Source organism: Pseudopodoces humilis, chromosome 21, assembly GCF_049639895.1.
Source record: "Pseudopodoces humilis isolate 2021_Gansu_Grassland_sample_001 chromosome 21, ASM4963989v1, whole genome shotgun sequence".
In the NCBI taxonomy this organism is placed as follows: Eukaryota; Metazoa; Chordata; class Aves; order Passeriformes; family Paridae; genus Pseudopodoces; species Pseudopodoces humilis.
The window spans coordinates 7395950-7422613 of NC_142220.1; the positions used below are offsets into that span (position 1 = coordinate 7395950).

General features: G+C 53.6%; 1 protein-coding gene across 7 annotated transcripts; it reads right to left on the reverse strand.

The window, feature by feature from the left end:
• MXRA7 (matrix remodeling associated 7) lies at positions 1–26664 on the reverse strand. 7 transcript variants are annotated; one of them, XR_015774318.1, is made up of 7 exons: positions 26079–26664; positions 19311–19406; positions 17797–17857; positions 13848–13947; positions 11881–11918; positions 11659–11739; positions 3346–5023 (listed from the first exon to the last, which is right to left on the reverse strand). XR_015774318.1 is itself a non-coding variant. In XM_088065383.1 (7 exons), the coding sequence occupies exons 1-6, from the start codon at positions 26568–26570 to the stop codon at positions 11706–11708; spliced, it is 834 nt and encodes a 277-aa protein (XP_087921509.1). In that variant the 5' UTR covers positions 26571–26664; the 3' UTR covers positions 3346–5023; positions 11659–11705. The 7 variants fall into 7 exon arrangements, 6 of the variants coding, with proteins under 6 accessions (XP_005526853.1, XP_087921512.1, XP_087921509.1 ...); XM_088065383.1 differs by having other exon boundaries at positions 11881–11931; XM_088065382.1 differs by having other exon boundaries at positions 11881–11934.

The window sequence follows — 26664 nt, forward strand, 5'->3', positions numbered from 1 at the left end:
AAGAGGTAAAAAATCACTGTATGAGATGGTAGCTCTGCAAAGAAAACTGATTAAAAGGCTGAGGAATTACAAGTCTTTTGAAATATATAACACAGGCCTATATGTGTTTGTAAAACAAACTGGAACTGCAAAATAACTACTGAGACGCTTTTAAAGCACTACAGCCTCCAGTGTCCGGCAGAACAAGGGCCAAGGTGGCTTTTGGGCACAGCCTCCCCTGGCTGCAGGGTTATATATCATACAGTCTGAGCTGCTCCTTCATGTCTCCTTCAGACATCTCCCCAAACGTGTCACTTTTTTCCTTCATCAGTCTGAAGATGGCAGCCAGCTGCTCTCTCTGAACCCTGTCAAGAAGAAAAGGAGAAGTAGGAATAGCCAGTCCAGGAGCAAGAATACACTGTCAAATGAAACATGGAGCCTAAGGCCGGTCTCTGTACAAACCTTACTGGCTGCAGGAAATCTGTCCATGTGAGATAAGGCAGAGATAGCCTCTGGTTCTCCTTCCTCCCCCTTCCCATCTATCCCATCATCCTGCACGTCCCTCTGCAGCTCCCTAAACATGGAGATAAACCAGCCTGCTTTAACACTGGCTTTGGACTTCCTTAGGGCTTATCTATGCTCAAACTTTCAAGATAACTTGACATGTAGAATTTTATAACACCAACATATCCCAATTTAGCAGACTCTGTAACAAACCTGGATTAAGATTCAACAGCACAGTGTGCTTTTCTTCTGTAATGATAGAATGTAGATACAGAGTAATTCAGGAATAGCTATTAAATTTTAAATGCATATCCTAACTTAAAACTAGAGAGCAGACTACCTCCCAGTGTGGACATGACTTTAATCAGCCACTGGAAGATAAAATCATGGATAGGAATTTGCTTTGATTTGAGTTTGTCTGCCATGTCCAATGGTGAGATGGACCCAGGTAGTCAGTCCAGCAGTGAGGTGGTCCCTGTGTAGGCAGAGGCTGACCAGTGGACCACCTAGCTCAGATTTTTAATCCCCAGGCAGTCTCATAGTAGATGATTAACACCCTTCTCCCCCTAACAGAAGATATCTGGATTTTTCCCTACCCTGAGCCAGTTAACCATTGTACCTCCTATGAAGATTGGTATCTGTGACAGGGCTTTATTAATAGGAGGACTTATACTGCTCATCACTGAGGGATACAGGAGGGTGGGCAGCAAACCCATTGTTCATTGTTTGCATGAACTGATGTAACTCTACAAAATTCCCTTTTGGGGCAAGATGAATGTGCACATGGCTCCAGGCAAGGCTGGCTGAGGGATGGAATGTTCCCACTGCCAGACTCCTACCTGATTGGGATCAGGCTGCTCTATTGCCTAGCACATCTCATTCCTGACTCTCCTGTGGGAGATGGAAAGAACTAATGGGGATGTGCTGCTTTATGGCTGTAACAAGGCAGATATAGCTCCTGTTACTTCAAGGCTCATTTTGTCCCTGCATGAGTGTGAGGCCAGAACTCAGTGACAGCTCAGAGCACAGACTTGCCACAATTCCAGCTCTTCCTGCTTGTTCAGCACCCTTAGACCTCCCGTGGGCTAAAAACACAGAATCTGGCTTTTACTCCCACGAGGTCACCTTGTCAAGAGTCCTCTTTCCTGCCACAACCAGCTTCCCACACAGGACTTTAAACCATTTAATGAATCCATTTAAATGCACGCCACTGGATAACCTGGGGTAGTCTTCCTGCAGGCCTGTGTGGATGAGCTATCAGCTGTTCCAGTAACAGGAGGGGCAGTAATAACTACTGACAGGCAAAACCAGGGCACAATCTTTGCTTGAAAGAAAGGACAGCATCAACACACCAGCAGCCACCACACCATGAACAAGATCAGAGGAAGACAGTCAGGAATGAGCAGAGGGACCTTCCTGTGCTCCTGAGCTCCTGCTCTGCATTTTCCCCTCTCCTGGGCTAAGCCCCAGCAGAAGCAGGAACAGCAGCCTGTCCTCTCAGCAAACAGGGCAGGAAAAAAGCAGATTCTGACTAAAGCAAGCTCATGTGCCAGTTCTTTTCTTTTGCAATTAAAATACAATGGTTCCTCTGGCCAAACATATCCTGATAATGATGTGGGATCTTTTGGTTATGGAAGCCTGGATTTGTCTGTGTCCTCTGTAGTGTTTTGTGCTCACAGGAAGAGCATCCAGCTGCCCTTTCCAGACAAGAGGAAGGGAAGCAGGGTCATGAGTGATCAATATTTTATTTTAGATCACCGCTGGGCACCAGAGGGCACATTGCCAGTCTGGTGTGGAGAAATTCAATACACTTGGCCTCCTGTGTCTGCTGTGCATCCCAGCTGGGAGTGCTCACACAGGTCTGTATCCTTCACTTCTTGTTTCACAGACATCAGCGCTGCTGAAACCTCTCCAAAGGCCCATTTCCTTGTCTTCAAAGTCAGGATCACAGAAAACATTCACTTTCTTTTTTTGAAGCACATCAATGCATTTTGGCTCTCCCTTCAACTGTAAATATCATGACTGTGCATTTGGAAAATAGAAAAAAGAGCTATTACTGCTGTTCCTTCTCTGCACGACATAATCTACTACAAAGGGACAGCAAAATAAAGATAAAGAGAGAAAAAAGCCTGGGAAGGAAGAGTAAGGCACCACAAACATGAAACTGTCTTTGAAGAGGAGCTTTTCCTATCAGAGGCGACCTTGCAAAACAACCTTGTAGTGCTCCGGCTTGGTTTGGTTTTGGGTATTTTTTTGGATGAGTTCAGATCAAACACACCCCATTCACAAATCAAATCATTCTCTCTTCTCATAAATGCTGTCCTCAAAACTACTAGGCTTCAGGAGGTCAAACAGGATTTTACTCATTGCTAACAAAATAGATTAATTAAGGATTTTTGAAGCAGCCTAATTCTTATTCATAGGTAATTATATTTGCATACTTAGCTCCCTTACTTAGACTCTTTTAAGACATTTCAGTCCAAGACTTTTACAGTTATCTGGAAGTTTGGGCTGTGAGCCATAGGTATGTTAGAGATCTGGGGTTTAGGGACTGCTAAGCACACTGCTAAGCGTGTCCACAGCAGCTGAAATCCTGGGCAGAGCTCTGCATTGGGAATGTTGTTAATTGCTCTGCAGACAAACAAGAGCAGGATCCTGCTGCAACACTGCATGGCTTCAGCAGAAAAAGGGGAATATCCCTGATTTGCCCTCTGACCATTTATGGGAATGTAATCATTTATGGGATAAAAGTCATAGGAGGGCAGAATGTACCTCGTAACCTAAGATCCAGATTTTCAACACAAATATGTTGAGGAGGAAGTTACAAGCTGCTGGAGGTAGGGAGAACAAGCGCAAACCAAATAAACTATTCAAAGGTTTATTGGACCAAACAAAGGCAATTTTTACAGATTCAAGCCACTAGAATTACAGTCCTTTGTATAAGAGCCACCATCAGATACAAAACAAACAAAAACAAACAAAAGTAAAAAATACCCAGACAGCCATTTGAGTTGAAGAAAGAGTTTGACTTGCTGCCACTAGCAAAAATCTGGACTTTAACTACCGACTTTGCTGGATGTACATATTGCCATGTAACTTAAACACAACGGATATAAGGCATTCTTTGCATAGTTGGGTGCTTGGGACACAGTCAGCTAGCCAGCACCGAGGGTACACAGTGGCTGTACCAGCAGGATGTTGAAGCAGAGGGTCCAGATGTGCCTAAATTCATATGCAAACTACTGAACACGCTTGCAGTTGTCGGCTGGGAAGGGGCAGCCCAGCCTCTTCTAAAGCTGAAGCCTCCTGCTGTTCTTTAAATGAGCCCAAATATGAGAGTTTGCCAACTCGAGGCGCTGGAAAGGACAACTGTGTACAAGGTTTCAAGTATTGTCTGCACAGGAATTAAAAGGGGGGAAAAAAAGCAGCCTGTTGGGTTCCTGATATGTTTGCAGTTTTAGCCAAGAGGCAGTGACAGAGAAACTTTGGAGGACACATCCCCACCCGGCCTGGTGTTTCTACATCACTAAATGACTTAAACCCTCTCCTCTCTCTCAAAAACCAGCTGGGTTTGATTTAAAACCAAGTTTGTGCCCAGCCAAATTCATCTGCTCTGTGTGACAGAGCTGAGGGGCAGCACTGAGCTCTGGCTCCCACGGACCAGCAAGAGAAGAGAGCACTGGAACAGCAAGCAGGCAGAGGAATGGGGAGTGTGCCTCTCCCAGGACCTCCACTATCTCATCCTGAGCCAGAGGGAACCCCTGATACAGTAGCTGCCTCATTGGGTCTCTCCTTTTGGGAATTGGAGTAGGGAAAAGTGAGGATGCAGATAATAACAGCAGCCAAAGCGTGGTCTCTCCACCACAAGCAGAACAGCTAAACTATCCAACTTCATCACTTCTTGAGTCTCCTGTCTACCTACAGAATCAGTTCTCTGCTAAAATAACTACAGAAGCAAGATTTGAGTCAGCCCAGCCATCCCTCACATGGACCCCACTTTGTCCCTCCACCCCTCGGAGTAAAGCAGCTTTGTACAACATTGGAAATCATGGGCAGTTACCACCCCCCAGCAATAAAGAGGAGTTTGGCCCCAGGACAAAACAACTTGAGATCCTGGTACAAGGTCCCAGCTGGTCTGAGAGCAGAGCTATGGTTTGCCCACCCAAGGAAAGGAACAACATGGATTTCATGGCCTAATACATGTAGCAAACAAAGCTAATAGACTCGTTGCATATTTAGTGTTCACTTTGGGTTTTGTTGAGGGGAGAGGGAGGAAGGTTCTTCCCAGTCCCCCGAACACAACTCAAGTCACTGCTTGGGCCCAGCCCCCGTCCGTGGAGCCACAACAGGATATCCTCAAACTTGACAGGAGTTTTTGTAGAACTCAACTTCAGACCAAGAGGGGATCCCAAGTTTTGAGGGTTTATGGATTTCTCTTATGGGTGTGTTTGGTTGGTTTTGGTATTTCTCTCAAGCCTTTAATGATGCCAAGGGATGCCTTTAGGAGGAGGCTAGGGACAACTTCATATAGTCTTCAGGTCTGCAAAGAGAAACAGGGAGAGAAATCATTTCAGTCATTTCACCCCTCAGGTTGGTTCATTATTATTCCCATAAACGAGCAGGGAGAGCCCTCAGTATGTGTGTTGGGGGGAAGGCAAGGCAGCTTCCCCCTTAGGGCAGGACAAGCTGCTGTTTGCAAACCTCATGCCTCTAAGAAGGACTTTGCTTCACCAACTGCAGCAGGATAGTCGAAACCCAATCGGAAGTGCAAATCCTCTTGTCTGGCAGCAAGCTAAGTTACAACCCTTCTGAGCTACTAATAAGAACTGGAGAAGCCAAGCTAATTAACTCCAGGGGTTACTGCCTCTCTGTCCTGTGCAGAGCCTCCTGGGGCTGCTGGCACCCTTGACCATCTCTGATTCCCAAAGCCAGGAACAAGTGCTGACTTCACAGGGCGGTGTGCCTGAACTGCTCGACCTTTCTCAATCTTTCTACAGGTAAGTCTGTCGAAGACAAGGAGGTAAAATCCCCAGACTCCCTGCAGGTCACTTCCTTTTGATGGGAAGCTCTTCCCAGGGAAGGAGGGTGAGATGTGTTTAATGTGTGGGGACATCCAGGCATTCCTTCCACATGTTGTTGGCAGAGCCAGGGTCTAAAAAATGTGGTCCCTTGTTCTCTTAATGCCTCAGCATCTCATGGGTGAGCCATCCACATCAGGAAACACCCGACAGAAGGCTGGAGAGCTGCCCATGGACACAGAGACCTGCACTGGGGTACAGGGAAGCTACACACCCATCACCTCCCTACAAACACCTACAGACACACCCCAGCCTCATTCCTCCTGGGTTCAATAAGATTCACTGTCCATAACACCTGAGCCACATTTGGAAGTCCCCTACTCCTGCCAGCCACAGCGTGAGGGTGAGCAACAGCATCATTTCTTCCTCACTCTTCTGCAAAGTCTTGCCTTCTCCAGCAGTCTTCTGAGCACAGCTGGTGACCCGGATCCCGGATGGGAGATGCCGAGGGAAGCATCACATGGGACCAGGGTTACTGGAGCGACGTTCCAAGGCTCAGTGGCTGTCCCATTAGGACAAAGAAAGGAAATTTTCCGGAGTGGATAATCGCTCTGCGGGATTCACGGTGCTGAGGAGAGGATCATCCCGCTCAAGTCACACAAGCATAATCAGATTTCACGTGTGAGGGCATAAGCTCGTTGCCATGGGGGCCAAGGAGGGGAGCTCCCCTCCAGCATGCCACAGTTGGAGTGGGGAGGGATGGGGGACATCAGAGAGGGTGGGTGAGTCCCTCCAGGGATACTCATCTCCACAGGGCCAGGCTGACAGCTGGGGTGAGAAGATCTCAAAACCACCATGACCCTAATGGAGGATGTACCTCAGAGCCAGAAATTGCCATCTGCACATCAGGGATACCTCTTTCTGGTCCTGGAGCAAGCTGTGAGAGAAATTGGACTAAAGAGCATGAGGCAGTCCCTCTCTGGGACATTGGGCCCATATAACTGCCCCAGGCTGAGAAGCTCTGGCATTTCAGCCACAGAACTTGAAAGTCTTAATTAGCTTGGGATGGAGGCCCAGAGATTTGAGCCACTGCTCATCCTTGGCTCTTCCCTCCATTCCATTCTCCTTGGATCAGCATGCTTGCCCCCAGCAGCTCATCAATCAAACCGGGTTAGGGTCATCTTTTGCCAGAAGCTGTATCCTTTCTTCAGATAAAGATTATCCAGGTATCTCTGTTCTTGCCCAAGCTAACAGCCAAGACACGTGATTTGTCAGCTGGACATGGTTCTGTGCAAGGAAAAGCTGGAGAACAAAGAGCCCAGACAAAAGCAAGTCCTGGAATATGAGGGCAGCTCAGAGACAGAAGGTCTCAAAGAAGCATGGAAGCTGCATGTTCAGGTGGCCTCAGGAGCATTCCCTTCACTCCAGCTCACCCACAACACTGACACAAGGCAGCCAAGAAGACAGCACCTCAGCTCTGAAAAAGAGAGGTTACTGGTGGCATTCCCATGTGCATCTGTCTGTCCTGTGTGCAAAAATCCACAGATGGTCAGGAAATCTGTAACCCATTCATAGACTTCAGCTTTCCAAAGGAGTCCTGACTCACTCTAAGGAGAGCCCAGAGCATTCTACTGTAACCATGTCTGCTAACTGCTTGTGCCCTTTTCAGGAATAGTTTCACTCCAAACGATTATTTTTCAGAAGCACAGAGCATTCCCAGCTCCTTTCCCTGGCTCAGGACCTTGTCAGGACCATCAGTCCTCTGCTCTGAAATCCTGGCAAGGAAGGTGGACAGCAACCTGGCTCCAGACTCCTCTCACTCCAAACTAGGATTGACCCTTGAGGATGAAGAGCAGGGAATAAAAGCCCTTAGTGCTGGGCAGACCTGGCAATAGGTGGTCGAAATCTCCCCAGGAAGTTCCCTCCCATCTCCCATCTCACTGCTGGGGATGGTCCCATCACAGTGTCCCTGTTTCTTTACCATGGGGGCAGCTACCATCTCATTTCTGGTGGTGACTATAGTGCAGTCTTGAGGTATTGCAGGAAGAATATGAGGAATGACACACTAAATCCAAGCTTTCCTGGTGGTCCCAAAATTGTGAGCCAGTTGCTTCAGCCAATCAACAAAACACAGAGAGGACTTAAATACAGAACAGGGAGACAATGCTTAGAAAAGAGAAAAGGAATTGAGTGAGAGGTATGAAAAGGAGCTTCATCAACACAAATCTGAATTTTCCCCACTGGGATAGAGAATCCGAAAGATGGACTGGGTTTTGGGAAATACCTAATGTGCCTCGAGGCTGCCAGAACCAGTGTGACCAGGGAGCACAAATCTCATTGGCTTTAGGACAGGGGCTGGTGAGGAGTCAGTGGGGTCAGGGGCTGTATCACCCCCATCAGACCTTGCCCACAACTGTTTTGAGGCAGAAGCTTCCCACATTTCCCAGCCAGTGCAGCAACAGCTGAAAAGGCCAGAGCACAGGCAGGAAGATGGCTTGGGCTCCTGGCCATCCATCAGTCATGTGCCCATTCCCTTGCAACACTCCTGACCACCCCAGCCAATACCACAGCAGTGGGAAAAGCCACGGACAGGCCGGGCTGTGCTTTCCTCCATCACTCAATGTTTGTTCCCCAGCTTGCTGAACACCAGTTTGCTCTCAGCCTGGTGAGATGCCCCAGTTCCCTGCATCTCTGGGTCTCGCCCAGCTGCAGGGGAGCCCAGGACAGGCAGAGCAGGGCTCCCAGGGAGTTAGCAGGCAGAGAACAGCCAGCTGCCCATGCTGCACAAGGTTAAGCAGAAGCAGATGAAGACAAATCATGAGCGCTGGGTGAGTGTGACACGGAGAAGCAGCCACAAGCCAGGACAATTCAGGACCTGAGCCAAAAAAAAACAACCCAGGAGCTCAAGCAGAGTTTCTGTCTGAACTAAAATCTCAAGGCAAGGTCAGTGACTCACACCCTGCAAAGGCTGCAGGGGAGTTTGCAAAGGTTTCCCCTCTGGGATGGGAGAGGAGATGGGAAGGGGCTTCCTGGCCTCCCCTTCCCTGGCTTTCTGAGGGAGGCATCCTGAGTAACTCTGTTTTTAAAGCTTTTGGGGATTGATGACTCAATCATGACTATAAATAGGGCCAGGGCTCCAGTCCACTGACATCTTATAGGTCAGAAGACATTTTCCCCGGGGATATGGAGGCAGGGAACAGCACCAGGCCAGCAGCAGACTTCCTTCTCATCCAGGTGGAGTTGGGCACCTACAGAGTGAGCACGAGGGGGAGCTCAGCAGAGATCCCCAAACATACAGTGTCCTTTACTACAAGAGGCAGGTGGGAAGCAAACACATCTCATGCCCTGGGTGTTTGGCAGCTGAAAGCAGCCTTGCCCATGGCTGGTGCCATCCCCGTGGCTGGTGGCTGCAGTAAAGCAGTGGCCACCCTGCCCTGCAGAGAGCCACGGCCCTGGGCTCTGCACCCCTCGCTGCTACTCCTCCTCCCTCAGCCCAGGACGACTATCGTGCTGCAGAAGATGAGAAGCAAACAAATAATAACCTCTGCCCCCCAAAAGCCCAAACTTACCAGCTTCCCTCATCCAAAAGAAGCACCATGCTAGGACAGGACAGGACAGGACTGGACAGGACAGCAAAGCCATTGGGTGGGGGGAGGGTTAGCAGAAGAGAGGAGGAGGAGGCAGAGGCCCAGTTCCATGCTGTATGGAGAGGGGAGTGACCAGGCAAGCCAGGGTTATGTGATGGCAATGCAGGGGGTGGACAGGGACAGATGCCAATGGACAGCTCTCCCAAAATGCAACCTCCCCTAGCCCTGTCCACCCACCTATTTTTGGAGGGCTACTAGTGGAGATGTTTGAAATAGGTCTGTCAACACAGTCATTAAACCTCTGCAGCTGCTTCCTGCCCTTGTGTGCTCCAGAGCTGTCATCACCAGCACTGTCTCATTCAAAATTCAAACTTCAGCACAGTTGTCCCTCAAGTCATAGCTGCATCCTACTTTCATTCAGGATGCCTTGTAGAGCAGGGAAAAAAATCTCTCCTCTCTGACATTCCTTATAACCAGGGTTTACCCTGCCTTGCTGAAATTCCAGGGTCCAAGCCCAGTTTTTTGCAGTGCCCCATAACCAAGAGGCACTCTGAACCCAGCTGGGGAGGAGACATGTTTCTATTGCTAAATTACCACTAAGAAAAGGGCTGAGCTTGGTATTTCCAGCCACCCAATTCCCCTTGTGTGAATTCCAATTTGCAGTTGAGCCCTAGGCCTAAACCCAATCTGCATTCAAACACTGTCAACCTCAACCCATCCGTGGCTGGCCAGGTGAGAGGAGAGGATTGAGAGGCAGGAGAGGAGTTTGCTCCTTGCATGGGTCACCTGGCTGTGGCGACGGAGACCATTAGCCAGGGAAACTGGGCAGCTATCCCTGTCTTCCCTGCACTCTTCCAGAGGCTGACAGTGGTCTGGGAGATTTCCTGCCACCCCATCCAGGAGGTGCCCCTGCCAAGACCAGTTTGGTGCCATTCATCAATGGGTCTGCCATGGGGCAGCTTCTGGCTCTTCACCCCCACCTCTTCCTCAATCCCAGACAGAGGACAGAGAGCAGAGACCTTTCTCGAGCCTGTCAGATGGGATCTGCTCTCCTTTCTCCCACCAACACTCCTAGCCAAGTGACAAGGAGAGAGCACGGACAGCTCAATCCCTTGACAGCACTGAGGCCAACCAAGGCTTGGCTGGGACCTGTTTTGCCTAATGGAAAGAGAGAACTGAAAGCAGAGACCCAAGGGGGCCATTTCTCCTATTGTTTTAGGAGTGGAGCCTTGCTGCAGCTGTCAACACTCAGCAGAGACCCAACCATACTCATTTCTAACAGAAAAAATCCCCACTAACCTCTTTCAGCCTTAAGGGATGTTTGAAGAACATCTGGCAGAGACAACTCCAAGCCATCCATGAGTGCAGGCACACTGGGGAGCTCTTCCTCCCTCCTCCACAGGAGCTGCCCAGACAGACCAGCAGCCCCTCTCAGCCCTGACTGAGCAGAGGCAGCTGCACCACCACAACTCACATTTCCTGAGCTCCAGCTTTGCACCATAGCAGCTACAACTGGCAACAGATGGCCAAAAGCCTCAGGTGCAGAAGAAAAGGATTTGGGAATAAGCTGTGCTGGCTGGACCAAGAGCTGCATCCTTCCCCTGCACTCTTCCCCTTCCTGCCCAGACTGTTTTTCTCCCACAGCGGGGCAAAGGCTCTGTGCTTCTGTTCCAGAAGGACTGGTGACCCACCAGGTGTGATCAAGCACAGCCACCACCCCAGCAGATGTATTTGTCAACAGGATTTACTGTCCTCCTCCCTCGGTGAGCACTCTAATTTTTAAGGCTGAAGTCACCAGAAGCAGGAAGTTGCATCACTCAGTGAAGGTCACATTCCTTCCCCTTTTAGTCCAGATTTAGCACCAGCTGGAAGCCACAAGGCTCAAGTGAATTGTAGGCAGGACAACCACAGACTCTGCAGGGATGCAGATTAGAACAGAAATGGGTATTTTGCTAAAATAACCTAATCTATTACATGTTTGTACTCTCCTGCCTGAAGTCCTACAGCTCCTCCTGGAAGAGGCAAAGAATATTCTCAATGGCATCTCCAAAAACAAGGAGTCCCAAAATTCAAACTTGTGAACTACACAAGTAGCCTCTGAGGAAAAACTTTCATTTCTGGGATGTTGCTTACCAGCTGCTTCACATGGGAGCCTGCTGGTCCATGAGAAGGCTGGAGGAGTGACAGGGCTAAAAGCAAACACTAAACCTGTCTCAGTTTTGATAGCACACCTTAGACCAACCACCCACTCTGCAGCAATTTCCCAAATCTGTACAAAGAAGTGTCTGTGGGATGTCCAGCTTCAGGCATCCAAGATGAAAAATGTGAGCATCCAAACATGAGAGCCCTGGAGTGCTCATGGAAAGTGAGATGGAGGCAGAGGGGAGTGGACTCATTAATCTGTTATGAGGAGGGAAGGGGAGGGAGGTGGAGAGGGAGGTGGCACAGGCAACCAACTGCAGCTCAAAACAACCCCTCCCCTGGAAAATAACCCAAAAAGCAAAATAACCCAAGACATGAGCAGATGTTGTCAGTGGTACCACTACCTCTAAGCAGCAGCGTGTCCTTACCAAAAAGATTTGTAAGAATGTTTGTGGCCGAGGACCTAAGGTACTTGCTACAGAGATGTGAGATCAGAAGTCAGCTCAATCCTGCAACATAAAGGTGGCAAACCCGGGTCACAGCAGGTCAGCAGCACGGTCAGGGCTCATGGAGAGGGGAAGAGGGGTGGAAGGGCAAGGAGAAGGATGCAGGACAAGGCTGAGCTGCTGTGCTCAGCTCTCCCAGCTTACCTGGCAGCAGCCCTGCCCCCTTGCACCACCTGCGAGGCCTGCAATGAAAAGCTGCTGATGCCGCAGTGAAGATTTGAGGGGGGGAAAAGTAAGCCAGCAACAAAGCAAGACAAAAAAAAATTCACAAAGCTGCCTTAAAGAAATGAACAACACAAATACGGAAGAGAAGAAAATAAAGGAGCAGTAGGAAAAACACATCTGCCAGTGGCCCTCAGTGGGGGAGGCTGCCGAGAGCCTCCAAGGAACACAAAGCCCAGGCACTGTGCATCAGTTCTAGGTGCACCGTCCTGCCCTGGGACTGCTCCAGACAGACAAGAGCAGTGGTGGCTGAGCAGTGCCATGTGTCCAGGACAGGTCCATCCCCCCCCCAGAGTCTGTTCTACAGTCATGAGTACAAACCCTCCATCCCACTGCTGTCCTTAGCCAATGTCCCCTCAGTGTCCCCAGCTGACAACAAGAGCATTTTCTGCCCCACAAAAACCAGCCCAAGGCCCTGCAGGACTCCTGGCCCTGAAAACCTGAGCAGTGATTGCTCAGCTGGTTTGGATGGAGCTTCTGGTCAAAGGGCTTGAATTTGCCAGCTGCAGGTGGATTTTTGCATTTGTGTTTAGCAGGATCCTGAAAAGCAAATCCAATCTAGCCCCATGGGTGTCCCTGACATTCACTCAGTTCATCTCCCCACCACCCTCCCCAAGTGAAAAGTACAGTGACACTCACAGCCCTGCTCAGCAGTTTACAGGGTGGGGGCTTCAGGCACAAGAAAGATACATGGAAAAGAAGAAAGCAAACATTTTTTCCTGATGCCACCAATGCAGAATCAACCCCATGCCAGAGGAAGCCAGAGCTCATTTCTGTTGCTGACCCCAGCACAGGGCAGGTCTCTGGATTTACTCTGCCTACCACAGTGCCCTGCTCACCTCACACACACCTCAGGCAGCCCAGCTGGTGGCATCACAAAGATACTGCCCAAGAGCCTCAAGGCAAGGTTTGCCAGCAGGAGATGCCTGAGCCAGGGGCAAGGTGTGATCCCCCATCCCTGCCTTCCGTGCTGCACTCAATTTTCTGCTTGGTTCTTTACACCAGGCCAGCTGTGGTGGTACTTAGAACACAATTTGACAGGCAAGGGGTGACAAATACCCCTACATCACTCTGCAAACCTCTGGGTGGAGAATTGGGTCCCTTGGAACAGCAGAGGAGAGAACACCATCTCCCAAGGCTTGTTGAGCCACCACTGGGAAATCAGTTCCTTGGAGCTCACACTCAGGGAAAGGGTTTGAGCTGCAGACAGCTGTAAGGGAGCAGCCTGCTGCAGAGCCCTCAGCTGTGGGGTTATTCCTTGTATGGGCTGGGGAATCTCTAGTCAGAAAGCTTGTTTTAAGTGACAGGACAGGTTCGACCTTTCTTCATGCAGGGCTCAGGGGGATACTTCAGCAAAAAGTGCAAGATGGACAATTTTCCTTCTCTACCAGGCCCACTACTTGGTAAATCCCCACCACATCCAGCTGAGGAGACAGCCCTGGGGATGGACAGTTCCAGTGTCAGCCCCATTCAGTGAACTCTAGAACCTTGTCCTCCCTCACTTTGCCCCAGTGGTTCTGAGCTATGCCCACGTCCTTGGTTGGGACACCATCCACAGGGCCCAGGGAGGGGAAGTAACCAAAGATCAGGTCCTCAGTAGATACCTATCAGCACAGAACTAATGGGATCAGGGCAAATACACCAGCTGCATCAGCTGGAAAATTTGGTCTAAGCATCCAGAGGAGCTCCAAAGGTATTTAGGGCTGCAGTGCCTCCATCTCCTAAAGCAGTATGACTTTATTTGTTCTCATATCCAGGAGGCCTGGAACTCCAGAGCAATGAGATGCTGAGGGCAGTGGGAGAGAGAGAGGTCTGAGCACACCCAGCTTGCTCCAAGGGCATGTCAGCCAGGTGGGCTTGGGCAAGAAGAAAAAGGAAGCTAAACTTACCTTTGTTCTTCCTCTAGTTCTTCTTTGGACATCATTGACTTGTACTGGTTTCCTCTTAGCTTTCCAGGACTGTATTTAAAAGAAAACGTCTCATCTGCAGCTGGAGAGGGAAGACAAAAAGAGAGCAAGAGATCTGTGAACCAGAGACCTCCTGAGGGCCACAACCGACAGCAGCAGGATTGTTCCCTGTGGGTGCTCTCTGTCCTCTGCTTCTGCACCCTAAATGCTCTGGCACATCCCCTGAGTCAGCTCCAGTCTCCAGAAAGCCTGGGCACTGTCAGGGAGGCAGTGTGGATCCCAGAGCAGAGCCAAGGTGCTGCTGGCCAGAGGATGGCAGGAGCCCGGCAGCACTGCAAACAGCGAGGACTGCTGTGAGTGAGCAGCCTGCTGGAATCAGATCCAAGTAAATCCTACAGCACAGGAACCATATGCCATTGTTCTCCCTGGATTCAAAGCCTTGCAGGCCCATCTTGGCTTATCAAGACATGCTAATCCTGCCATGATTAACTCGCAGCATTTTCCGCTTCTCCTCTCCAGACTTGCATTACTTCTCCCTCCCTCCCCTCATCCAGGGGCCCTTTCCCAAGCTTGGGGCTCATGGATGGTGCTACAAGCAGAGCTGTCCCAGGCCACACAGGCCTGCAGATCTCCTGCAGCCCTTGAGAAAGCTTGTAAAGAGAAGATGCCACATGGCAAATCCCAAGGCTGCAAACAGCACTGAGCCAAGGCAGCCCCAGGAGCACCAACACAGCCGGGTCCAAGACCCTCTGTCACCAGCCCTGAGGAGTGAACCGGGGTCCCCTTCTCCTGGGTACTCTCCCACCCGGCTCACCAGCCTCAGCCCTGTGCTAATTAGAGCACCAAAGCTCAGACTCTGAGCCAAAGCCAATCCTTTTCCAATCGGATTTTGTTCGAGCACTATTTGCTTTTAAAAACCTCTCCCGTGCTTTATCTTCCTACAGATGGGAGAAAACAACAGGAGGGGAGGTCAATCCAAAAGACAGCCCAGGAGTCGCCTTTGTGGGTTATCTGTGGGCTGCTTATCTGAGAGCCTTTATCTCCCAAGGACCGCAGGACTCGGCTGCTTCACATCCAACCATCCAGCACTGCGGTTTCCACATTCCCAGAAACATCTGCTGCTTCCCCCGACCCTCAGAGCCCTGGGGATGCTTCCAAGGGGTGCAAAAGGAAGATGTTACTTCGTTATCTGCATGGCCCTGAAAAATTGCATATTATCCACAAACCAATATCCAGGATGACACCAAGCAGCACCAGCAGCACCCCAGAGAGGTGAAACTCCCCTGGCAGGAGAGAAAGCCCAAAGTTGGACATAACACATGGATGCATCCTCTGTCCCCAGCAATACAGGAAGGCCCTTCCCATACTCTCTACTGGTACTGGGGTGATATTCATGATTGTCTCTCCTCCTCCACCTGCCCAAATGAAAAACCCCTCACAGCCCCTCCCCTCCCTTCCTCACACGTAGGAATCAGCATCAGCTTCCCTCTATTTTCCAATCAATACAGTCCTTAAGGATTTTTCTCCTTGTGTTTAATACCTTGATTTTGGGATTTCTCCAACCCCAAGCTTGTGCCCACATTCAGCTGCTGCCAGATCTCAGGGACCTCCTTATGAAAGGTAAGTCAGAGCCTGATTTTGTAGGTGGGGAAACCAGAGATCTCAGAAACAAGCAATGCAAGGCTTCACTGCAGTGACTGTGCCTGGAGCAACGGGAGTGGGATGGGAATTTCACAGAGACTTCCTCCCTGCTAATGCCCACTCAATCCCCACTTCTTTACATCTCCAGGTTCCTGATCTTGGGGAGCTTCCCTGGGAAGTCCTGGTGGGTTACTACTCAATTACTGATCTGGAGTGTTTCTCTAATCCCTGAATGCCATCAGGGCTCCCAGGGGATGGAAACTCTTTATCCAGCTTTGTCACAAATGTCTGAAGACAAGCAGCCCAAAGCTCTGGTCTGCAGCCCCAAACATTCAGCTTGGTCATATTCCACTTCCCTCAGTGGGAAGCCCTCCCCATGGGCAAACAATCAAACAAACAAACCTGGCCAGCTGGAAACATGCAGCAATGCTGCAGTTTATCAGCACTTTGGGTGACCATAAAGTGCATGGAAAGAAAATTCAGCTGGCTGCTGCTTTGGGATATATTAGGAGAAAGAAAAAAAAATTAAAAGAGGGTGTAACATCCTGTTACTTATGCTGGTGCAGAGCAGGAGCTGTTCATTACCTTTGTAAAGCTCGACTGATTTCAAGGACAATTGTTTCCCTCACGTGGTTTTCTGCCAGATGAAGTGAGATGTGGGATTTACACTGTCCCAAAAAGAGCAGTTCAGTTGCCACTTCACCAGAAAATGATAAGGGAGGAGGGAGACAAGGAAGGTCTCCATCTCCCTGCCCACATGGTGTGAGTAAAAAAAGGAGACAGCGTGTGGCTTTGGAAACCTCTGGCTGTTTTCTGAGCTCAGGAACTTTCTTTGCAGATTGAAAACAAACTTCAGGAAGCACACAGAGAAGGGGAGGCTGGGTTTTCACGTAGACAGGGAAAATACTAGAGGAACAGGAGGTGACCTACTTACCGAGAGCCTCCATGAGTTCATATTAAAGAAAACATTTGTCTTTCATCTCTCTGCCCTCTCATTGCCAGTGCTGTGACCCTGAGCTGGCAGGGTGAGAGCAGCCCCAAGACAGCACCTCTCCCCTGAACATGCTTGCTCTGGTGTGATCCACGTTATCCCTGCCAGCTCCCTGCCTGAAGTGGAGGGAAGGCTGCTCCGGTGGGTTTGGCTCAGGGCAGCATCCCAGGCCGGTGATAGATGCCTGCAGGATCCCCACATGCCCCAGGGGAATCCCTGCTTGTGGGTTGAGTGGGGCCAGGACACGCAGGAGACAGTGAAGGAAAGAGCAGGGCTGATGGCAGGGCACTGCTGGTATTCCCAGCTGCATCTCGCTGTCTCCTCCTCAGCCTGGGCCATGGCCTTGCCCAGCCCTGTTATAAAATACTGAATACTTCAGGATACGTGTGAATACTACTTTCAGAAAGTAATACTTCTGAAATGGTGTGAACAATTCGGGAGAGGAGGCAGGAGCTGCCTGCAGGAGGACACAGTGCTGGCCAGGCCACAGCCTGGGGCCATCACCTTCTCCCAATCCCAAACTGCAGCCACTTTGGAACAATGCCCTGCAGTGCCCTGAAACAGAGCTGAACCCTCAGCAGCAGACACAGAGCAGAGCTGCTGAGCATCCATTTGGCAGGATACACCTATCAGTCCTCAAACCAGGCCTCCCACAGCCCCCCATGGTGACATCCCCGGCCACCAGCGCTGCGAGGAAGCCTAGCGGGGTGGAACGAGTGTACTTTGGGAGGCCCGTCTCCAGCGGCGCTTCCCCCGCCTTGCAGGAATGGCACCAGGATTAAAATTTGATTCTCTGTGGCATTAGGCATAATCCTCCTGAGCCGGGGGATTGCCACACAGCACCTTCAAACAGCCAGGCAGAAAGTGGGGCAGGGAAGGGAGAACACCCCAAGGCCTCCTGGTGCCCCAGCTGTCCCCAGCCACCCCAAGCCAGGACTCTTGGGGACATCCCAGCATCTCCAGGGCTGCCCAGGAGAGCAGGGTCCCCTTCAGACCATCTGTTTCATTTTCTTAGGAGTGCAGCAGTTGTCACCCCAATTAGTCAATGAATCATTTTCCAATCAACTAATTGGCTAAACAGTTAAACGTGGCTCTGACTAAAGCCCCTGGAGATTGTCCTGGATTCCAGCAAGGAGCTTTTGGAGCAGCTGCATCACAAAGCTACCCCATGGCAAACAGCCCAAGGGCATCTGGGGAAGGGATAGGAATTTCCTGGAGGAAGGAGACCACCCCCAAGCACTCAGGGCTCCAGACCTGTCCATAATCTCCCTGCAAAGTTCTGGCTTGCTTGGCACTCACCATCCTCATCCCCCGGCTCTCTCACCACCAGCTTCTCGTTTTCTGAGTCCACCTCTTCCTCCTGGAGGAGTTAAAAACAGAACAGCCATGAGGGAAAGGTGCTGTGCTGAATAACCCACGTTTGGTTGGGGCAAGGCTGGGATGCAGAGCCTGGAGCTCCAGTGAGAGGGCTTCCCTTCTACAAGATACAACAAACTTCGTAAAGCCCAGATTCCTTGTCCTGTGCAGAAACTCCAAGCAGGGAGAGAGGCGAGCACTGAGCCCAAGGGTCACCAGCACCTGGGATGTCCTCCTGCAGCCTCCTGGCCTCGTGCACCCCATGGGCTGGCAAAAGGTGCAAAGCACCTGGGCAGGGAGGGGAGGAGCATGGAGGGAGGCTGCCAAGCCCCTCATTATCAGGGGACACGTAGGAAAAGCTGGGGTGAAGCAGACCCAAGGGGAATGATGCTGACCCAAGAAGGATCATTCACAGAGTCGAGTGCTGGCTTTGCAGTGCAGAGCTTTGGAGGAGCTGCGGGAGCACAGCCCCAGCCCAGAACTGGGTGAGTTTGTCATCGGGGAGGAATGTGCATTATTCACAGCCCCTTGGCTTCCTCTGGCCACTATGTTCCCCAGAAGGAGATGCCACTGGGACCCCTGCCTGCTGCAGCCACAGCTATTTTGGGCCACGCTTCCAAACATGGGCACTTCCCACTGGACACCCAGACTTCCCATGAGGGTGGCTGGGGAGGCACCCAAAGGAGTGGCCTCAGGGAGGGGACATTCAGCTCTGGTGACTCAGCCCCAAGCCCAGGGCAGCAGTTCCCCATCACATCCACCTCTCCCTGGGAGCTGAGACATCCCCTGGGAGACCCAACCCTCCAGGAGAAGACACAAGGAGGGAGATTTTAACCTCTTCCTTGCCTGGGCATTAAGAACTGAGCATTTAATAACGAGAGCAAGCAAGAAATTTGGGTGGCAAACCTCCAAGGAGGGAAAATAGATCTGCTCCAACACAGAGGAAGAGACACTTGACAGGAGCAGAGGGGGAACAGGCAGGGATGTCAGGCTGGCAGGCAAGAGCATCGTGCTGGGGCTGTCTGGGACCCCTGCTCGTGGCAGCCAGGAGCTCCCTACAGCACAACACTTTTCTGCTTGGATGGCTTGGAGGTAGATGCCAGCACCTCCCTTCCCCCAGGCTGTGGCCCCGGACTCCACATCCCTGTCCCTCTGCCTTCCTGGGGCTGCTCCCTCCCGCAGCCAGAAACCTCAGAAGGCCTCATTGACCCCCATCCCCAGGGCATCACTCCCTCCACCTCCAAGAAGCAAACCTGCGCCTGGAACACCATTTCTTTCTGTTTTACATGGGCTGAGTTATTAAGAGGCCACCCAACGCCACCAGGGGAGAACAGCAGGCAAGCTTTGCCCTCCTTCCCACGGTCACTGCCACCTGGGACAATGTCCCACCCACACAGGGACACTGGCACACTGTGAGCCGTGCCACCCTCCCCAGGCTGGCCCTCCTTCCCACACACCTCTGCATGGCTGGAAAGTGCTGCGTGACCCCTCGTGTCCTCTGCTTGTCCTGTGTGCCCGAGGCCGGATCCAGGAGAGGCACCCAACGGTGGTATCTGGAAAAGGGCAAAATCTCTGAGCACAAACACCCCTGTGCTCAACCAACCGGCCCTGGCAGCTTCAGCACACATAGACAAATCCTGAGTGTGGCCAGTAGCCCACCTTGCCCCGTGCCCGAGCCTGTGCTGCCCTGACCCGTGTGCCCGGCTGTGACACGGCTGCTGGAGCGAGGAGCAGAGAGCGGCAGTGCCCAGCCCCGCAGCCAGGCTTTGGAGCTCTCTGTGGCAGCCCCAGCCCGTGGGATGGGAGCGGTGCAAGGAGCCACCAGCGAGGGGGACTGGCTGTGCCAGCGCCAGGCTGGGCTGCCTGGGTGTCCTGGCGGGGTCCAGGCAGATTCCCGGGGTGCTGATGAGCATACAGGAGGAGCAGGAAGGGAGAGGACATGCTCGGTTTGTTAATGCTCTGCCAGCTGCCTTCTCCTTCACAGGAAAACACCCCCTGGAAACCTCCCCATCCCATCCTGCAATCCTGGGGCTTCCCAGCCCTCTCACCCCCACAGCAGCTGTGGATGGCCTCAAGCCCCGTGCACAGCCAGCTTTCCCTGTCCAAAACCTTCACAGATCAAGGTTTTCCTGCGGTGCCTGGAGGGCTGTGGAGGAGGATGTGCGTGGGCAGGGAGCAGGGACACCGTGTTTCTTGGCCTTGCAGGGAAATACCAGCGTCGGGCTGGGAGCAGCCTCTGGGCTGGCTGGAAATGCCAGCAGGGACAAAGCCTCACCTCGAGCCTGGCTGTGCCTAGAGCCCCTGTGAGCCAGAGAGGAGGAGAGCCCCGAATTTCAGAGCTCTCAGCCCTGCCATGGCCAGTGGGTGCTGCTGTCCCGGCATCTGGGAGGGGGAAGGTGTTGGGACAACACTGACAGACTTGGACACCAAAGAGGACACGGTGGCACCCCAGGCACTTCTGTAGGAAGCACAGCCCGGGGAGAATACAGGGAGAGTTTCGAGCAGCTGGGAGTGAGGAGGGAACAACTGGAGAAGAAAGGACCTGGGTGCTCTGTCCAACAGCCCAAATCAGCATCTCTCCGGTGCACACCGGGCAGGAAAACCTCCCCGCAGGAATAAAAACAAGGCGAGAAGCAGCACTGCGGGGAGCTGTGCACGTCATTATCCGGGAGCATCTGGAGGAGACTTGACACGGGCCGCTCCGACCAGCTGCTGCGGCAAACAAAGCTCTCATTGCCGAGCCGAGGGGACGCGTTGGGCGGCAGCTGCCGGGCCCCGGGGCCGTGCGGGGCTGGGAGCGCTCCCTGCCCGCCGGCACATCCATTCATCCATCCGAATCGTACCTGGGCACAGCTCGCCCGGGGCTCCGGAAAGGCTGGGGTTAAAATCCAGCGAGTCATCCACCTTAAATAACAAGGCAGAGATCCATCTGCCTTCTGGCTGCAGAGCCGAAGCGTTTGTTGGATCATCACAAACCTGCTGCTGCTGCCCTTCAGCTCCGCGATACCCACGCGTGAAGCTGACTCTGGCAGCGGGCTTTGGACCAAAGCAGAGCGTGAACAAGGCTTCAGGGACATTTTGGGACACTGACCGTGGACAATCCTGAATGTCCCAGGGGAGGATGGCTCAGATAGAGGAGCCTGGCATTGTGACCCCGAAATGCCTCCTGAAGGCTCTGCCAGCACTGAGCCCTCTCCCAGCCTATGGGAGATGGGAGCCCAGGCTTCCCACTGCAGCATCATCTGGTTTTCAGCTCATTTCTGGCCATTTCCTCCCCACTTCCTCCACCCCCAGTGCAAACCCCTCTGAGCAATGGGCTTCTTTCTCAGAAAGGACTAGAGGAAACTTTGGGGGTGGTGTGTCCCTCACCCTTTCCTCAGGGGCAGCCCTGGCACTTATGGGCAGGTTGGGGACAAATAAGTGCCCTGCTCCAGCTTCAGGAAAAGGGAAGATCCCAGGCTGCAAAGCAAGAGGAGAAAATTATCTCGGATTAAACTCCTGGGCCCTGTGTGTTGCCATTTATGGCTGCACTTTGTGCTCCAAGCCTGATGCAAGACACTGCAAGAGGGAAAGAAAGCAGACAGGAGAGAGCCAGCCAGAAAGAGAAAAGCCAGGAGAAAAGGGGAAGGAAGAAGCCTTTAAAAAAAGACTCAATAATAATAATAACGTTGGGCAGAGTTTAGCAGAGCAGAGCAGCTGCTCTGTCAGCAGCTCCCCTTCAGCCACCACTGGGGCTCTCCATCCTCCCGCTGGCCAGAGAAGCAGCTGCAGAACAAGAGCAGTTTTCCAGCCCTGGTGATGATCCTGCCAGCTCTGGGGTGCCTGGAGAGGATGTCCCTCATGTGGAGATGGCATTTTGCAGGTCTGAGCCCACCAAATTGTGGGAGCATCTGCTCCTGCCACTTCCCCTGTCACTGCTACGGGCAAGGACAAGTCACAGAGTGGCCAGAGCATTTCTGAAGCTCCAGGACCATCCAGCCCTTAATGGGGATCAGGCAGTGCCAGGGTTGGTGAGGAGACACTGGTGTGTCCCACAGCAGGGTGAGGAGCCCAGCTCAGCAGCACCCACCCCTGCAGGCACCATCACATTCCAGTGTGGCTCTCCCAGGATCACATTCCCTTTATGCTACAGACTCTGGAAAGCAAACACCACACACCAGGACGTCCCTTGCTGCCCAGGTGAGCTGGATGGCATCCTTGGGAGCAGTGGCAGGCAGAGCTGGCCCTCACCTGGCAGCCCTTCACACGAGTGGGCACCTCAGGAGGCAAAGAGTCCCCGTGGCCTGTGCTGCAGCAGTGCCCTGGCTCTGGCACAGCTCCCAGGGCTTTTCCCAGCCCACAGGGGCCTGGGCAGGGAGCACAGCGCAGACCCCAGTGCCCCACACCACGTCCCAGCACCGGCCCTGTGGCTGGGGTTCAGGGCAGGCTGGACACGTGCACAGGTTCCCTGGGGGTGACACACAGCCTGTCTCACTTCCCAGTTTGCAGCCACTGCAAGAGATGATGCATTTGTCCCTGGCACAGGCTGCTCTGCGTGAAAGCTGGGCACATCCGAGGAGTCAGGGATCTGGGTGGGGAGCCCTGCATTCCCTGGCAGTGCTGCTGCCAAGGCTGTGACGGGGGTAGCACATCACCACATCCCTCCCCAGTGCACTGTGGGACACTGGAGCTCCTGTTCCAGCCTGCTGGCAGTGCAGACACAGCCTGAACAGCTGCCAATTACAGCCAGACTTAATTAGACACCCTCTCCCCTCCAGCACAGGGAGGGCAGGCAGGAGGTATTAGAGGGAGAAATTATGACTTTTTAAAGAGGGCTCCTGGTGGGAGCTGGGTGGTTTGTGCTGCCTGGTATGTCCAGAGGCACCGGGAGCCCCCAGGGAGGAAGAGATTGGGGTGGGGAGCACAGGGAAAATGCACCAGGAGCTTGGCAGAAGAGACAGATGACACCTTTGTGCTATCCAGGTGTCAGCCCTGCAGGCTGTCCTGCTCACACAGGGTTTGTGTGCCCCCTCTCCCCACTGTCACCCATTTTCCCCTGCTCCCTTTGAAGCCCTCAGCTGCAATTAACCCTTGGCAAAGCAGCCAGGCTGCTGTGTCCTGGCACTGCCGACTCTCCATCTCCAGAACATTTTGGGCAGGATGGCATCCCAGCAGTGGCTCTGCTCCAACACTGAAACCCCTGCCTGGTCCCTGCCACCTGCCACTCCAGGACAGAATGGCTCATTAGAGAGTTGAAGTTTCTGACTGTTTCTCACAAGAACCACGCTCCACAGCCCCAGCTACGCTGCCGTTCCCACCCAGCAGCTTTTCATTAGGGGATTGCTTTGACAGCACTGCCTCATCCATTAACGAGCTGGGGATGGGGATGAGAGCAGACAATGACAGACTAATTAAATTTTTTTTTCAGTGATGGGAGCAAGCAGAGACAAGGGGAACCACTACCAGCAGTTAAGGGAAACAAGGACTCCTGGGCTCTTTCCCTTGCTCTGCCACTGGTTCATTTTGTAGCCCTGAGCACAATGCTGCAATGACCTGGTCACTGCAGAGAGGGCCAGGGAAGCTTCAGCCGTGCAGGAGGTGGAAGCAGGAGGGAGGCTGAGACACGCAGCTGCCCCAGCAGATCCCAGTTTGCACAGGCAGAGAGCAGGGAAGGAGGAGGCAGCTGGATGTGTGGCTCCAGCCCATCATTAACACACCGAGCCTGCTCTCCCTGGGCGGCTTCATCCATCAGCATTTCGGTCTGGTTAATGGCTGCGGGCGATCCGAGCCAGGCTGGCACATTGCGTGCTAAGCAAACAGGAGGGAGAGAAAATAAGGAAAGAAAATAAGGAAAGAAAATAAATGAGGAAAGAAAGCTCTCCGAGTGGGGAGCACAGCCCTCTGCCTGCTGATGTGCTGAGAATCCCTGAGCCTGCAGGAGCCGGACAGGGTCTGGGACTCGTCTGCTGAGTCACATCAGGGACCGCAGCCCTCGGCAGAGCCAAGACAGGCTGGAAAGGGAACGATTCCATCAGCAGCCGCCTGCAAAGCACTCACTGCTCTGCCCAGGACCTGTCCCATCCCTGCCTGTAGCTGGGCTCGGGTCTGAGTGGTGCTGGAGGAGGGGAAGGATGAAGCAACTTTGAGGATGTTCATAGGGAGCAAAACCAGGGAATCCAGGGAGATTCTGCAGAGGATGGTCTCTCCCGCTCTGCCCACAGGACCAACCCTTGGGTCAGCAGGCTGGGCACTGCCACACGTGTCTGGTGCCTGCTGGAAGTGCACGTAGTCCCTCGGCCGTGCCACCCCGCCCCGGGGCCGGCCGGGCAGCGCTGGCAGCTGTGGGATCATGCGCGGGGCCACAGCTCCCAAACACTTATTCAGCAGCGAGAAGCATCACTCCCCCTCCCACTGCTCCCCACCACCACCAGATCACTCGTGCCTGGTCCCTGTCCTTCCCAAAGGGATGCTGCTCAGGCCCAGGGTTTCTTGTTCTGCCTTGCTCACACAGTGAAGGAACAATTTCCCTGGAGGAAAAGCTGGCCAGGACCCTTTGCTGCTCCAGTGTTCCCTTTGCTGTAAGAGGGGCTGAGCGCAGTGAGGAGCCCCAGGCCCATAAAACCCAGCCAGGTTTCTGGGGGACACAGAACTCCCCGTTTCTTGAGTAAGAACTCATTCCAGGCACACAAAACCCTGTTACTGCACCTGTGCCAAGCGGGGGTAAAGGAGCTCAGCCCTTCTCTGAAGACAACAAGCATTGCAGCAGTGCCTGTTCAAAGAAATCAGGGCTGAAGAGCAGCCAGAGGGGAGGAAAACATTTCCAAGATGTGAGCTAGCAGCAGAGGAACCTGTGGGCTCTGGCAGCCCTGGATCCAGCCCTCTATCCTGATGGTGCTGTCCCTGACCAGAGAGCAGCTCCACCTGAGTGGCCAACTTCAGTGCTGAGCTGGCCCAGCCAGGACCCAGCTGGCTAACGGTGGCCCAGGAGCTCTCCAGAGATCCTGGTACTCACAGGCACTGATAAATCACACGACAGGGAAACAGATGTGGTTTCCAGGATGCTGGGACAAGGGATGGGGCTGCTCAAGAGCTGTATCCATGGGCATGGGGCACCGGGAAGGGGACAGAGAGAGCTCTGAGGCTCACAAATCACCAAGGGAGATGCTGAGGAGCGCAGGGAGGCAGAGCCACATCCCAGGCCCTAGAGCAGGTCATCCCTGGGTGTTGCAGAGCATCACAGCACAGAGCAGGGTGTGTAAGCCCCCGGGACCTGCCCAGGGCTGTCCGGTGAGTCACTGGAGGTGCTCTCCAAGGCGAGAGCTGTCTACGCACTGCCCGGCAGCCTGGAGACAGTTGCTGAGGATTACAAATGCTGCTAATAATAGCCAGGAGGCGACTGGGCCCCAGCCCTGCGTGTCCCGGCCCAAACACGCTGCCGGCACACGGTGACGCTCCCGCATCCCCGAGCCACCCCAGTACTCCCTTCCCGGCTTTTGGACAGCGGCTACATGGGAGAAAGCCACCAAGGCAGGGAGTTCAGGTGCCTCAGGTTGTCACCGAGTCGAGTCCCACCCAGGCTGGGCAAGAGCAGAACAAGATCTTCCCATGGACAGTGGGTCGCCCCTTTATTTTTAAACAAGATCCGGGGGAGGAGGGAGGATTTATCGAGCGTTTATAGGCATCGCTGCCGCCCCCAGTTCAGCCAGGGGTCAGAGCTTGGGGCCAGCATCCTGCTGGGGCTGGGAAGGAGCGGGGCGGTCCCTTCCCTGGGGCAGGCAGGGACAGCGCAAGGAACCCGCGCCGGCACGGGGACAGTTTCTGTAGCGCACAGAAAAGGGATGAGCACGGGAAGAATAAACACAAGTTCATACCCCAGCACCTGGATAAGCTCTTGGGGAAAGGAAAAGACTCCCAGGGGTTAGATGTGCGCACAAGAGAGGCTCACACTGACACACGCTTCTCTTCCCTTAAATCTTTACTTTCTTGATTATTTTTAGGAGCATTCCTTAGGGGACGGGGGAGGGAAGGAGCCAGAAATACCCCTCCAAACCGGGGGACAACGGGCTTGTTCCCACCCGAAGACAAAACACGGAGTTTGCCAGGACCTCTCTTATTTTAGGGGAAAACCCCTAGCGCTGCTCCTTCCCCGCCACCCGCGGGGACGGAGGCGTGGAGAAGGGACACCACGAGGGGACTGGAGGGACCCCGGCGGTCCCGGGTGAGGCTCCTCGGCGAGCCGGCCTTACCTTGCTCTCCGCATCCTCCCGGTGCCCGGGCTGCCGGGGCTCCTCTGGAGGCTGCCGGGGCTCCTCTGGAGGCTGCCGGGGCTCCTCTGGAGGCTGCCGAGGCTCCTCTTGCGGCTGCCGGGGCTCCTCTGGCGGCTGCCGGGGCTCCGCGGGCGGCTGCCGTGGGATGCTCTCGGCCGCCGCGGGGCTGGGCTCGGCCGCGGGGCCCGGCTCCGCCGCCGCGTCCCGCTGCTCGGCGACCGCCTCCTTCCCCTCGTCTCCCACCCCGACCTCCTCCACCGGCACCCGGCTCCCCTCGTCCTCCGGCCCCTCGGCCGCCGCTTCGCCCCCGGGGCCGCCCTCCCGAGCCGGCTCCGCCGCGGGTTCCCGGGGCCCCTCCGCCGCCCGCTCGCCGCCGCCTCCCCGCAGCCTCAGGAAGAGGGAGGCGAGGACGAGGGCCAGGACGGTGAAGAGCAGCGGGACGGCCAGGTACAAGTCCACGGCCAGGTCCATCCTGCCCTGCCGCCGGAGCCCGCCCGACCCGACTGCGCGGCCGCGGGGGGTGCGCGGGCAGCGCTCGGCCGGCAGCGGGGCTGGGCCGGCTCTC